Genomic DNA, 13,388 nt, shown 5'->3' on the forward strand with positions numbered 1-13,388 from the left:
TTTCTGGTTCCTTATGTATAATACAGGTCCTTAACATCTTGCATGATGGTTGTGATGGGTTAACAACTTTAAGGACAGGATTAGTTTAACATTATAGTCATCCACGGGTAACTTTTGAGTGACTTGCTAAAAGAATATATCCCAAAAAGTGGGTGATTGTTTGGGTAGACCTCTATTTCTGAAAGCACTCTAATTGACTGCTGTAGCCATTCTTCTGAAGGCAGAGGATGCTAGAAAAGCTGTATTTGGAATAAAGTCTCCTTTAGGAAATTCTAGAGCAAAGTTTCTCAAAGAAATGGACAAAACACAAAATCATTGGTGACCAAGTATTTATTGAGACAAGTACAAATTGGTGGCATACAAATTACTAAAAATAGAATACTGAGTTTATTTATAGGCAGGCTATCAGATACTGTCTGTGGGTCAAGCCCTACTATAATGAACTGCAAGGAAATACACATATACAGTTTGAAATGAGGAACTTCACCCAGGCAAATACATATTGTAAAGATTATGACCTTATGTATGGGGGGTGGGGAACGGCAAGTAACTGAAATGATACTGGTCAGATTTTAGGAATATTGTTATTGAGAGATATTCTTCAAAAGAAACAATAGCCTGTTCTAATAGGGGTAAGTATGGAATGAAAATATTTAATGCCCCTATTCTCTTAAAAAGCCCTTTATTCCTAAGTAGCAAATAGTTTAATTTTTAACTCATTTCTACCTTCTTTAGGCTGGAAATACTTATGCATAAGTGTGAAATACCCAAACAAGTCGCTTAAGGGAACAAATCTTAAGAGTTAAAACAATTTTTACTACCATTTGAAACAATAAAACACAATTTAGACAAAGTGGCCCTCAAATATAATACATTTTTTTCCAGCCCTAAACATCTGGGTAAAACTGGAGGGTAAATGTTTAGGTAGAAATAACTTCTGAACCAGTCCAACACAAGTATCACTTGGGCAATGTTTTAAAGTTAAGGCTTACTGTCCCAAAAAGTGTTGGCTTTATTTCTCTAGTCACAGATTAGTTTAAATGCAAGGCTTGCCTTGCCATCACTTACACTTACCTACCCGAGGCCCAGCATGAATATTAGTATGTCAGACTTTGTCAAGGGGCACTGCCACTCAGGCTACCTTTAGTAATGGGTACTGAGATTTTCTCGATGCCTATGTTAACTGCTTGTTATGTGGATTTAGGGCTTGTTCATTGAAATACTATTCTCACTCAGCTTCATGCCTAATTTTTGTTCCCTTATGTCATAAAAGTGACGAATACTGTTTGTACTATGAAGACAACTTTCTTTTTGCCTTTTTAGGCTAGAGCTTCAGCATGAAAATTATACTTTGACACAGAAAACCAGCATTTCTATAAATGACATACTAAATAGAAAAGTGTTTTGAAAAGAGAGGGATTCTCTATGGCCCACAACCTCAAGAGAAAAAAATGTGGCTCCCTTTTCTTCCCCATCATGTCTTTTCGTTTTTTTTTCAATAATTTTGGAACTAAAATGTTACTAGGGATGAATTCATAAATAAGACTTGGATTTTCTGTTGTAAAAGCAGTCAAATTAATAATACTTGAGTTTTATAGGCAATATAGTATAATTTGAATCCTGAGATGGCTCTAAATGAACCTACATAGATATTAATCTGAATGACTTATTATAGAAAATGTGCATTATTTTAAGTATACCATTAAACTGGACTACTTGTTTGCTTTTGTTTTAAACAAAAATAGTATATAAATAAAAATAGCCTAAAGGGTAAACCATCCAATAATCTCAGAGGACATAATACATTAAAGATAAATTCCAAAGTTAAATGACTGAAAGAGATTTCAACTTGAATTCCTCATCAGTAGCAAAAATAATGTATACATTAATGATAATGTATACACTACTAGGTTGGTAAGCTTATGTAACATTCCCTAATTTCTAGTCTAATAAAAATTTAGTTTTATTTATTTATACTTTGAAGGACCATAACACTTTAAATATCTTCCCAGAGGCTACAAGTGAATGATCTGTTTAATCCTTTGACACTTAACAGGCTTTCTGTGATGTTGGATTTAATTAAAATTATTTTTCAAAACATCGTTTATGAAGTTTACAAAAAAAAGATATTAATAAGGATGCTGTTAAGGTTCCATAACCATCAAATGTGAATATTTTCACAGTTTTAAAATATCAAAGAAAAACCTTTAAAAATTAATACAGTGATAACAGATGTGTCTTGCATTTGCTAATAAAGACCAAAAATAAAGCCTAGATCGATCCTTTAAGCAATCTAATTATGAACTTTCCAATACAATTTAGTGTTGTTTGGGTTTTTTTGGAAAATAATTGATCAGAGTTGGAGAAAATGCCTAAGAAACAAAACTTTTAGTTCAGGTATATCTCAACACAGCTAACTGGGCCATCTAACAAAAGCACGCACACACTTGCAACTCCACAACTTTGCTCCATAGAAGAATAAATTAAAATGGCAATACATAAAGTCTTACTTTGCTTAATGTTTCCCTCACATCATCATCCCTGGCAGGCCCCAAATATAAGCTTTGGGCCCACAGAACCAAAGAACTTAGAATAATGTCTGGAAATGCTGCTCTTCCTTGTTTTAGAACAGTTCATACTGGGAAAATTGCTAATATTTCACAGGCTACCAGTAGTATTTAATCATGAAATACTAAGATTATTTAACTCCTTGATGTTTCAGAATTTATGGAACTATATAAAATATAAAAGGAAACTGGTATGTGAATATCCTGTGTGTAAAGAGAAGTTAATATTCAGAACACTGAAAAGCACTAATACTTTCTTCATGCGTACACATACTGGGAATATTGTTTTACAGTAAATATCCAACAGTTTGATGAAAAGTAATTTCCCCCCACATAGTTATAGTTTGATTTAGGGCACTGAAAATACTTGCACATAAATTTTAAGTTAAATTTACAGTGAAAATTTACTCCCCCTTATTAAAAGCAAACACTAACCTTTTCTTTTAAAAAATCAATGTTAATATAGCAATGACAGTACTTTATCATCATGCAATACTTGCCCCAAAATACATATTAAGCATTAAGAACAGTTGTAAAGTTACATCACTCCACAGTAAACTGCAATACAGATTTTAAAACTTTAGGTAAGGGAGTCAGTAGGCCTGCCTCACTTGCCCCTTTCTCTTATAGCTAACTATCTCCTGGAATGGGAGATAAGTGAATTATTAAATTTGTGTCCCCACTACCCCAAAAAGCACAGATAATAATTTCCACAAGAAGTGTTAACTAAAAGATGAATAATGTGTTTACAAAACACAACTGGACATTTTCCATCATTTTGGGATACACCAAAATAAATTAATTTTAAAGTTTCATTTGGAGATTTCAAAGCTGAAAATGCTTTCAGCAAATTCTAATGCCTTAGATCTTAGCATATATTGTCCATTGTTGGTTATGAAACCACTTGCCTTTTTTATCTGAAATTTTAACACTTGAATTTAACAGGTTTTTCTTCTGGAAAAGTTCTTTGGCATTCAAGTAAAAGCAATACTTTCAGAACAGCCACCTGTATCGCACTGGAGCGACTGCTTTAATTTCTAAATCATCAATGAATGTAACCCAAGGATACTGATGGCCTTGATACATAATTTAGTCTTGTCATTATTCCAGAGAGTATGGAATTCAGGGTTTTAGGGGGCATCATCTGACCCCATTTCTTTTTACCACAATGGTTCCTGCTACAATGTCATAGGCTGTTCGATTATGCTGAAAAAACAGCAGTGTGATGAAAGCAGGGAAAAAAGAAGCAATAGAAAAATTCTTGATCAAAGCTCGTATAGTAGATCTAAAAATAAAACAAAGTAAAAAATATGAGATAAATTGTATACCAACCACATATAGATGAACAGTATTCTATCAAGTCAAAATATGTATTTAAAACATTCAAGGTACAGTTGAGAGAATGTTTTACCTTTGATAGCTGAGTTATTTTCAAATGTTATGATCAAACCATCTTGGCTAGTTCTAAAGACTTCATGAACGTAAAAGTAAGACTGGAACTTACATGTGAAAAGCAGTAATATGTGAACTAAAGTTTATAGCATTTCCTAGTGGTTGTCGGAAAAGTCATGACGCATTTTTGCAACAAAAACAAAATACGTCATGACTTTTCTGACAACCCAATAGTATTTTGCCAGGAGAAAATACTGTCTTTACTTACCTTTTCTATAGTCACTCATTCCTGTGTTTTTAGTGCCTTCTAAATTGAGTATGTTTACTGTAGTACCATTTTCTACCCTCTATGAAGCACTAGCATTTTAAATTACTGTATATTCTTTTATCAGCTCTCTTTCTTTGTGGGATCCTGTGATTTAAAAAAGCTTTAAAATAAAACTTCCGGGAATAGCTTAGTATGGAGAATTATCCTACTAATGTTAGATTTCTGCCTTTTAGTGCACTGAGAGGCTACAGAAAAAGCACAGTGACTAAGAATGCGGAGTATGAATCCAGACTAGTAGGTTTTAGATCCATTTTCTACCAATCACTAGTTGTATTCCACATCTGTAAAAAGGGAATAATGGTACCTACAGTACCTATCTTATAAGGTTAGGATTTAATTGGTAAATACACATGCAGTGTTTTTAATAGTTTATAAGAGGTGCTCAATAAACTAGCCATTATTGATTCATTAAAAGTAGTAGCCAGGATTATTATAAGCACAAAATTGTAAGGAAATTTTGAGGATGTCAGCAAAACCAAGGCTTCTAGAGTCCCTTGTTCATGTTTCTCTATATAACAATATAGCTATGAATCATTCTGGCAGCAATTTCTACCAGTATCCTGTTTTGCTCAATAATTATCACCTAGTTACTTCCACAACATCCATTACCCCTATTTGTACCTTCCCCCAGAACCAGATACCAACAGCTAGCCATAAGTACTGGGAGTATTACAAGCTCTGTCACTTAAGGGGAGGGGCATGCATGCATAGTTATCAAAACTCTTATTGCCTATTCAAGATGGGATAATGACAGGTATACCAAATGGAGTCTCACAGCAGATCAGTAACTGACCCAATATCCACAGATCTAGAGAATTAATAAAGCTAGGCATGGAGTACTAAGGTAGATAGATAGCATCAACACCCAAATCACCCTCTCATTATCGTGATTTGTATTTCATGAAGTCATTCTCTTGAAAATGTATACCGAAAAGTGGTCTACAATCATATAATTGAAAAGCACTCAAACTATTTTAAACTTAATAAATGTAAGTCTTTTTTTTTTCATGCCATGAAGAAAAAATACCAACATTCCAAAAATACTATGTCAAATGGTATATAACTTATGAATTATATTGATTACTATACTTAAAATTTATTATTTTCTTAAGTACATAAGTGGATTAAGCTAAGAAAAGAACTTACGTTGTAATGCTAACATTTGAGGAAGGAATCACTAAAACCCGACTTGGTGCAATAAGCACTGATGTATCACATGTCACAACTCGAAGCCCCAGCAGGAACTTTCCTGGGGTAGCTCCGCCTGCTCCCCAAATGCAAATTATCTAAGGAAAGAGGATAATTTAAAAATAACTTACTAGCTCAGCTATACCAATCTGAAAGGTAAGTTTTCCTGCCATATTATTCATGTTTTAAAATTTTCAAGTTGAAAGAATTTTACAGAATACTCAGGTTACTGAATGCATTTCTGCAAGTCTCTAACACCACCAAATGTCTACTGTAATATTTCTTGATGATCCCATTTTTTAGCAAGTTGTTTCTATGGAAAAATACATTTCAAGTTCCACAACCAATTTACAAGTATATTTTTGGACCACAAGAATGAAATATATTACAAAGAAATTATAACATTGTCTCCACTCAGAAAGTTTTTTTTTTAACTTCAAAAATGTTAATTAAAGAAAATTTGGGGGGGAAAACATAGAAAAACAGAGACATTTGACAAATACATGAAAAATGATACATTTTTGTTACTTTTTTGGCAGGCTGATAATCTAAAATTAGATAATTAAATATTAATATTTGCTGAAGTTAGTAGCTTACCTCATAGAAACAAACTAATAATCTGTATATAAGAGCCACAACCATCATTTTTTGCAAGTCTTCCATTGATGTGTCTTCATCTATTTCTTCTATTATATAATGCATAGCAAACTTAGAGATATCCCTACACAAAATAATAATTTTGGGTTATAAGAATTAGTTATCAGAGCAGTTGCATTAATTTTTTTCCATTAGTGTAAGTCATAACTTTAATTGAAATTCTAAACTAATCTTTAGGTTTCCAACCATCTAGTTTTCACAAAACATTCACCAGTTTATGCAACAAATAAGCAGGCACTTTACTAGAGCCCTGGAGATATAATGGTGAGCGAATTCAACATCGTCTCTACTTTCATGGAGATTCTAACCAATCAGGGAAAGCAGAACAATAAGTAATAATAAAGTGGGATATGAAATAGGAGACTATAGAGTATGTGACAGGAAACCATAATGTGCTACAGAAACACACACCAGGTACATTTAACTTGTTAAGGCTTCCCAGAAATTATATTTAAGCTGAGATTTGAAGGATGAAGTTAGCCAGACCAGTAAGGAACAAGTCAGAGATGGGGACTAACGAGAGAAAGCCTTGGAGCAAGAGTGTGATGGAAGCTGTTGTAAGCAGTTTGGTATGGCTCAAATATTAAGTATGACAGGTGATCATGATTAAGAAGGGCATCTGTTAAACCTCATGAAAACAAGACTATCCTGATAGCAATGAGAAACCACTGAAGGGTTTTAAGGCAGAAGAGCAGAATCAATTTATGATCTCTTTAGTTTTGTATCAGAAACTTGGATTGAGATAAAACAGGAGACTGAGATATCTGAAGTTTTGCTATAATCCAGGCAAGAGATGACAGTAACTGGACTAGGGAGAAGCAATGATGATGAAAAATGGTCTGACAGTGAAGAGGAAATGATCTGGGCTGAAGGCTATTCAGCATATTCAACAGATAGAAGGTACTTGATTGGAAATGTAGGGGCAGGAAAGGGAGGGATCACAGGAACAAACATTCAGGATCCTGGCAAGGGCCCTGAAATTTGACTACATGGGTTTGTATCTTGACTCTGTCACTTACTACCTTTGTAACTTTGTAAATTCTGGGCTTGTAAATCCAAATACCAATCTCTATAACGTGGAGGTATTAATCTCTACAGCTCATAGTGTCATAATGGTAACATTAAATAAGAACCCACATAAAGAGGTGAGTTCAATGCCTAGCATGTAGAAAGTACTTAGCAAGTGGTAATTGCTATTCTGATTACTAATCTGAAAGGATTATTTACATAAATGGATCACTTTGCAGTTCATTTGAGAATTCCCTGATAATATAAGTAATCCCATTTGGAAATGCCATCTAGGTGATTATAATAGTTCATCTTTACCAAAAGCTCTTTATTCCTAGTAAGAGGGAAATGAATTCCTGGCTTAAGAAAATAGTTAAATAAAATCAAACTAGGTTTGGAGGCTCCTTTTACCTACTTTTAGTAGGTGAGATTCCCACAGATCTTGCAAAATTTATTGAGTGTTTTTCTCTCTCTTGAAGTTATTTCTTAAACCCAACAAGGAAAAAAAGAAAACTGACAAAGCTCCTATAAAGAAGTCATGAGACTGGTCATCAATTATCCATATGGTCACTTGCAGGCATGAAGAAAACTTAATGAAACAAGATCTCTAGACAGTACACATTAAAACCTTTCTGCAAATGGCCTTATTCACTTACTTTATTCCACTGAGATGCATAATGCTTAAAACAATGGTAGCTTTTATAAAAAAGAGAATAAAGAAATCCACCATCTCTGCCATAAATCTGTGGGCCAAGGATGGAATAACATACTCTCTGCCTGTAAAAAAAAAAAAAAATGTTAGTAAAACTAATCACTTCACATAGGCCTGGGAACCCAAGCTAAGTAAATAAATGGAATGAATGTCAAGTCAAGGTACAAGGTGCTAATAATAAGAAAAAAAATTACAATCTTGCAACAATCACTGGCATTGACTCCACCAACAGTACATGTTATTAAAATATACTACTACACTATTTACAGAGTTTAAAGTTTGCTTTCACCTCCTTAATGTTTAAAAAATGATTTCACAGATAACTTGAAGATACTCGATGCATTTCACTAGGTACTCAAATGAGAATGCAGGGGATCATAAAAGCCTGTGACAGAATTAAATGTTTTTTAGTAAAACTCAAGGTTAAGTATAGACAATCAGTACCTCGTTCCTCACTTTACCTCCTATTTAGTTTGTCTTGCTTTCTATTAAATCTGCCGTCCTAAATTCTGAATGGGATCAAATTCAGAAACAACTAATTCTTGTCCCACACATCTGTGGCTGAATAAAGTAAAAAAAAAAAAAACTAATAAAAAGTGTAATGCAAAATATTCTAATTCCCATACAGAAGTAAACAGACAATATACAAGATCATTCAGCCAGGGTCCAGTCAAAAGTTCACAACTCCATTTGTATTCATGTAAATCTTTTATGTCCATCAGATTCAGTGTCCCTAATGTATGGGTAATATACAATTACATTAATCATATATCTTACAATATGTAGATAATATATAATAAATCCACGTCTGGATTATTTCCAGCATTACCAACCACCCTACCCCCACCCCACCATGGAGGTTTGCTATTTGAGAATTAAGCTTTGGATCTCATTCTCCAGAGCGTGGAAATCCTGAGGATGGCCTGAACAGCAGAGATTTCTTTACATGCAGAAATGACTAGTCTGTGGAGTAGGGAATCAATTCGGAACGCCAGGTCTAAAGGAAGAAGAAACTATAGCCTTTCTACATATACTTCTGAGGCCTGGGCAAACCACAGCTGAAGCACGCGGAGACACACCAGTCGGAGCAGCAGCAGTTACACGCGTAAAAAGCGCGCCTGTTCTACCCCCCACCCCGTCTTCCACCCTCTCCGGTAGTTCCCTGAAGACCCTTCTGCTCCGCCCAACTTCCCGATCGTGCTTCTCACCTGCCTGGCGCCCGTTCTCGCTCGGGGCTCGCGAAGGGGCGGCGGATCCCACTCGCGTCACTGGGGTTGCCTGGACGGATCCCTGCACTTGAGGAGCCCGGGGTCCCAGGCCCGTGACTGGAGCAGGGGTAGTGATGCCCGGAGCCGCTCCCGGGTCAGGTCCGGCGGCCGCGGCGCTCAGGAAGTAGAAGGGGTTGTAATAGCCCAGCTGGAGGGGCGCTGGCGCCGCGGCCTGGGGGGCAGCGGTGCCGCCGCCTGAGGGGTAACTGAGCGGGGATGGCTGGGGGCTACAGTAGGCTGGGAAGGCGGCCAGGCCGCTGTGCCAGGTGAGGTAGCCGCAGTAAGACTGCCACAGCCACTCGTGCACCTGCCGGGAGTACTCGCGGGCGCTCAGCCGCGCGGGCTTCTCACGCGGCGCCGCGGCCTCCGGCGCCTCGCAGCCCGCCGGCTCCTGCAGCTCCGCACCGGAGCCGGACGCCGCGTCCCCGGGCTTCCCAGGCTCGAGCTGTGGCTCCGACTCCTCGGCGGCGGCCGCGGTGGGCGCGAGGCCCGCGGCTGGGGGCCGGCCCGGGGACTGGGGTTCGGCCTGCGGCTCGTTCCAGGAATGCGGGGCGGCGGCGGCAGGAGGGCCTGTCAGAGAATGGACCGGGTCTTGGTCCCCTCTGCCGTCGCCCTGCCCGGGAGGGCGGCCTCGGGCCTCCTCCGGCCCCTCTGCCATAGTCACCGCAGCACCGCTCTGTCTTGTCACTGCTCCGTCTCCCTCCCCCACTGGCTCCTCCCCAACGGCCCCCGTCGCCACCACAGCAGCCACAGGCGTCAACAATCCACCACCGGAAGCGGAAGCCCCGCCCCGCAGGGCGGGGATAGGCGAGGCGGGGCGGGGCGGAGCGGAGTGGGGCGGGGAGGGAAGTGGGGCTGCAGGCCCAGGCGTAGGCTTGGGAGACCACCGGTTAGGTTGCTCCGAGGTCTTGGTTATGTGTCGTTGGGCCCAGACCGTCACGGTCTACTCAATCCTCACCTCTTAAGGTTTTAATGCAGTTTAAGGCTGGAGGCTTCTCCAGATAATCCCATGGGATGTGGACTCAGGCTGTGCCGGGAGAAATGGCTAATGGTGGAAGAGGATTTCCTAGAAAGGTCCCAGGGGTCAGCGCCACCTTTTCTATTACCGAGCCGCGATTGTTTTGCTCTCTGGGCACAGGGCTTGTTGCTTATTTCCGCTTGCATTCATTACAATTAACCTCAGCCATTTGTACTCAAGAAGATGATACAAGACATATCCCCTTAAGAGTTTATGAAATTAATAACCAAACTAAACAGGGACATAAGAGAGTGTGGCTCAGCTGCAGAGATTTTCATTGTAAGAGAAGGGAAGAGGGATTATGCTGATTTACGAGCTAGACTGTGACCTTATCTTAGAACTAACCTGTGTCCATAAAATCTTTCCACTGCTATAGACACTATCCTACTACTACAGCAAAACTGCCTTTCCTCAAACACAGTGTCTCAACCTTTGGTGCCTTTTATTTTGTGTTAAGACAAGTCTCGTTCATATCCCAGAGCTTTGGAGCCTTCTCTGAGTACCCCAGCCCAGGCATGATTTCCCCTTCTGAACTAAATATATATGGCACCTTATATATTTATATTTTAATATACTTTCCTATGTCCTTAAGTTGATTAAGTGACAGGAATGTGTATCCCCAGTACCATACAGAAGACCTACAGGGGCCACAAGTACTGTGTGTATACTTGTTAATAAGGATGCAATAAGGTTGCATCCTTATTGACTTTGACCTGGGAAATGTGAAAGGTGTAACTTTAGCCCTTAAAAAAACTAATGATTTGGTTAAAGGAAAAGACTTTGATGAAACACTTGAAGACCTATTTAAGACATAATATAAGTATAATATAAATTCAAAATAAGGGGAAGATCATGGTGGCCAATAGCTAGAAAGGTTACCCTTATAAATTTGGTTTTAAAATCAACTGGGAGGAAGTTGTAATGTTTAAACAAGTATTCCAAGTTTGGATGGCGGAGGCTGGAGAAGCAAGGAAAAATAAATGTAGATGGCATGGAACGAGTGTGAAATACTGTGTTTATTGGAGACATGGACTTTGTTTTGAATACCACTTGACTATATTGCATCTGGCACAGTGCCACCCACATAGTAGACGTTTAGATTAATCAGGACTCTTGGTTGCAACTGTCAGAAATCGAATTGCAACTGATTTAAGGGAGAAAAAAGTAAGTGAATTTATTGCATAACTAAAAAGTGCAGGACTAGTTTAGGTTTCAAGGATATCTGTTTACAGATAATCAAATGATAGCCTCAGGGATCACGTCTCTTTCTCTGACCTTGCCTTTAAGAAAAGTAAGAGTGTTTCTGTTTCAGTGATTAAAAAAAAAACCTAATTCTAACTGGCTTAAGGAAAAAAAAATTTTTTGCCTTATGTAACCAAATTCAGAGGTTCTACCGAATATAAGAAGGTTCAACAATAGGCATCTAATAGGCATTTCAAAAGAGAGAAGAGAGGCAAAATTCAGAGAAATAATGGCCAATAATTATTTTCTAGACTTGAAGAAAGATGACTCTTTAGATTGAAGAAGCACATCAAGTCTTGAGAAAATAACATACATTATGATGAATGTAAACAAAGAGAAAAATGTAGTGATCTTAATAGTAGCTGTTAAAACATGACCTACCTACAAAACAATGACATTTAGACTGGAAGCCAAATTTGCAAAAATAAAAATATATGCTGAAGATATTAGAATATATATAGTATTAAGGGGAAACTATTGACAACCTAGAAAATTATAATCCAGTAAATCATCATTCAAGAATGAGGATGTGGTATAATGCACCACTGCCAATCCAAACAACACACTGATCAACCTTAGACCCTTTCCATCACACTCAGCTAAGGATTGAAGTCTCAGGAATATAGAGAGTATCCATGAGTCAAAAATATAAATGGATTCTGGAAAGATGGCAGTACATGAATTTTGAATCTCCATGAATCCCCACATAAAAACAGAGTAGCTAGAGAAACCAAAAATGCATGGAACAACATTTACAACAAAAGTAGATGACAGATAACTCTACAAACGCCAAATACAAGAGGGTGGGATCAAGCCACAGATGCAAAACTTGTACAGTGCCAGTGTTGAAAAAATCATATCAAAACTGTAAAGGTATTGATAAAATAATATAAGACCTGAAGCAGAAAATTCAGAATAAGAAAAACTCAGAAACAAAGTCACAGAACTTGGGAAAGAATTAGAAATAAATGTGATTTCAGAAAAGAATGCTGAACAAGAAGAAACAATAGTAAACAAACACAATAGATAGTGCCCAAGGAGAACTAGAATTTGAAAATGAGATTTTCTTAAGTTAAAAAGAAATACAGAGACATAGAAATGACTTGTGACAAATGATAAATATTGAAAGTGGGCAAAGAAGATCCAACATATGGATAAAGAGTCTCTGATCTCTGATAAAGAAAATCAATTCAGCTAACAGAACAAATATAATACATTATAATCAAGAGAACATTTCCTGAAATAGAAAAAGAAATATATATACACATATATATATATATTTCATATGTATGTTCATATATATATGAAACCCCATATTGAAAGAGCATACTGTATATCTGAAAATATTGAAAATGAACAACAAGATGTATTCTAGTAAAATTACTAGACTTTACATTTTGAAAAGTGGTGATTTAGGCAAAAAAAAGTAATTTATGAGAGAAAGAATATTGGATTATCATAAGACTTCAGCATTAACACTTCATAGGAGAAGAAAATGGTGAAACATTTAAAATATTCAAAGAAAGAAAATGAGAACCAAGGACATTGTATACAGCAAAACTGACTGAAGTATAAAAACATAAACTAATTTGTTATCAAAATGAAAGAACTCAGTGTTATTCACTTGAGTTTCTCTTGTGTAATCTACTAGGAGAATGAAGCTCAGTGACTAAAATGACTGACAGACAATGACAGAAGGACAGCTGGTGAACATTAAATATGTAATTACATCTAGAACAAAGCTAAATGAAGGTTTGTTTCAGTCAGGGTCCAGTTAAGAGAGAAAAATCACAGTAGTTTGAACAGAGAACATTTACTGTAAAGACTTGTTCATGGAATTGGAGTAAAGGATGGTTAGCTAGCAAGAGGCAAAGAGAACTCCTACCACAAATAAATAGTAGATATAGGGAGAAGCCATCACTTCTGGGACTGAAATAAAGTGGACAAGGGCGAGCACCCCCACCTGCATCCAGCCCCTCATTTCTGGAAAGGTCATGGACTGTGGCTC

The 13,388-nt window shown here is 37.4% G+C and overlaps 1 protein-coding gene across 1 annotated transcript; it reads right to left on the reverse strand.

Moving 5' to 3' along the window:
- Nucleotides 1–312: 312 nt before the first annotated feature.
- Nucleotides 313–9,866, reverse strand: LOC109377114 (protein FAM8A1). Its single transcript, XM_019633372.1, has 5 exons — nucleotides 9,061–9,866; nucleotides 7,797–7,917; nucleotides 6,073–6,196; nucleotides 5,434–5,573; nucleotides 313–3,852 (listed from the first exon to the last, which is right to left on the reverse strand). The coding sequence occupies exons 1-5, from the start codon at nucleotides 9,776–9,778 to the stop codon at nucleotides 3,708–3,710; spliced, it is 1,248 nt and encodes a 415-aa protein (XP_019488917.1). The 5' UTR covers nucleotides 9,779–9,866; the 3' UTR covers nucleotides 313–3,707.
- Between the last annotated feature and the right edge of the window lie 3,522 nt (nucleotides 9,867–13,388).

The sequence above is a fragment of the Hipposideros armiger genome, unplaced genomic scaffold, assembly GCF_001890085.2.
Source record: "Hipposideros armiger isolate ML-2016 unplaced genomic scaffold, ASM189008v1 scaffold_1292, whole genome shotgun sequence".
Lineage (NCBI taxonomy): Eukaryota > Metazoa > Chordata > Mammalia > Chiroptera > Hipposideridae > Hipposideros > Hipposideros armiger.

Excerpts from the sequence above, each read along its gene's own strand:
- LOC109377114 (XM_019633372.1), bottom strand. The coding sequence starts at position 9,778 with ATGGCAGAGGGGCCGGAGGAGGCCCGAGGCCGCCCTCCCGGGCAGGGC. Across the intron at positions 7,918-9,060 it reads CGAGAACGGGCGCCAGGCAG|GCAGAGAGTATGTTATTCCA; the intron begins GTGAGAAGCACG and ends TTTTTTTTACAG. Across the intron at positions 6,197-7,796 it reads ATGCATCTCAGTGGAATAAA|GGATATCTCTAAGTTTGCTA; the intron begins GTAAGTGAATAA and ends TATTTTGTGTAG.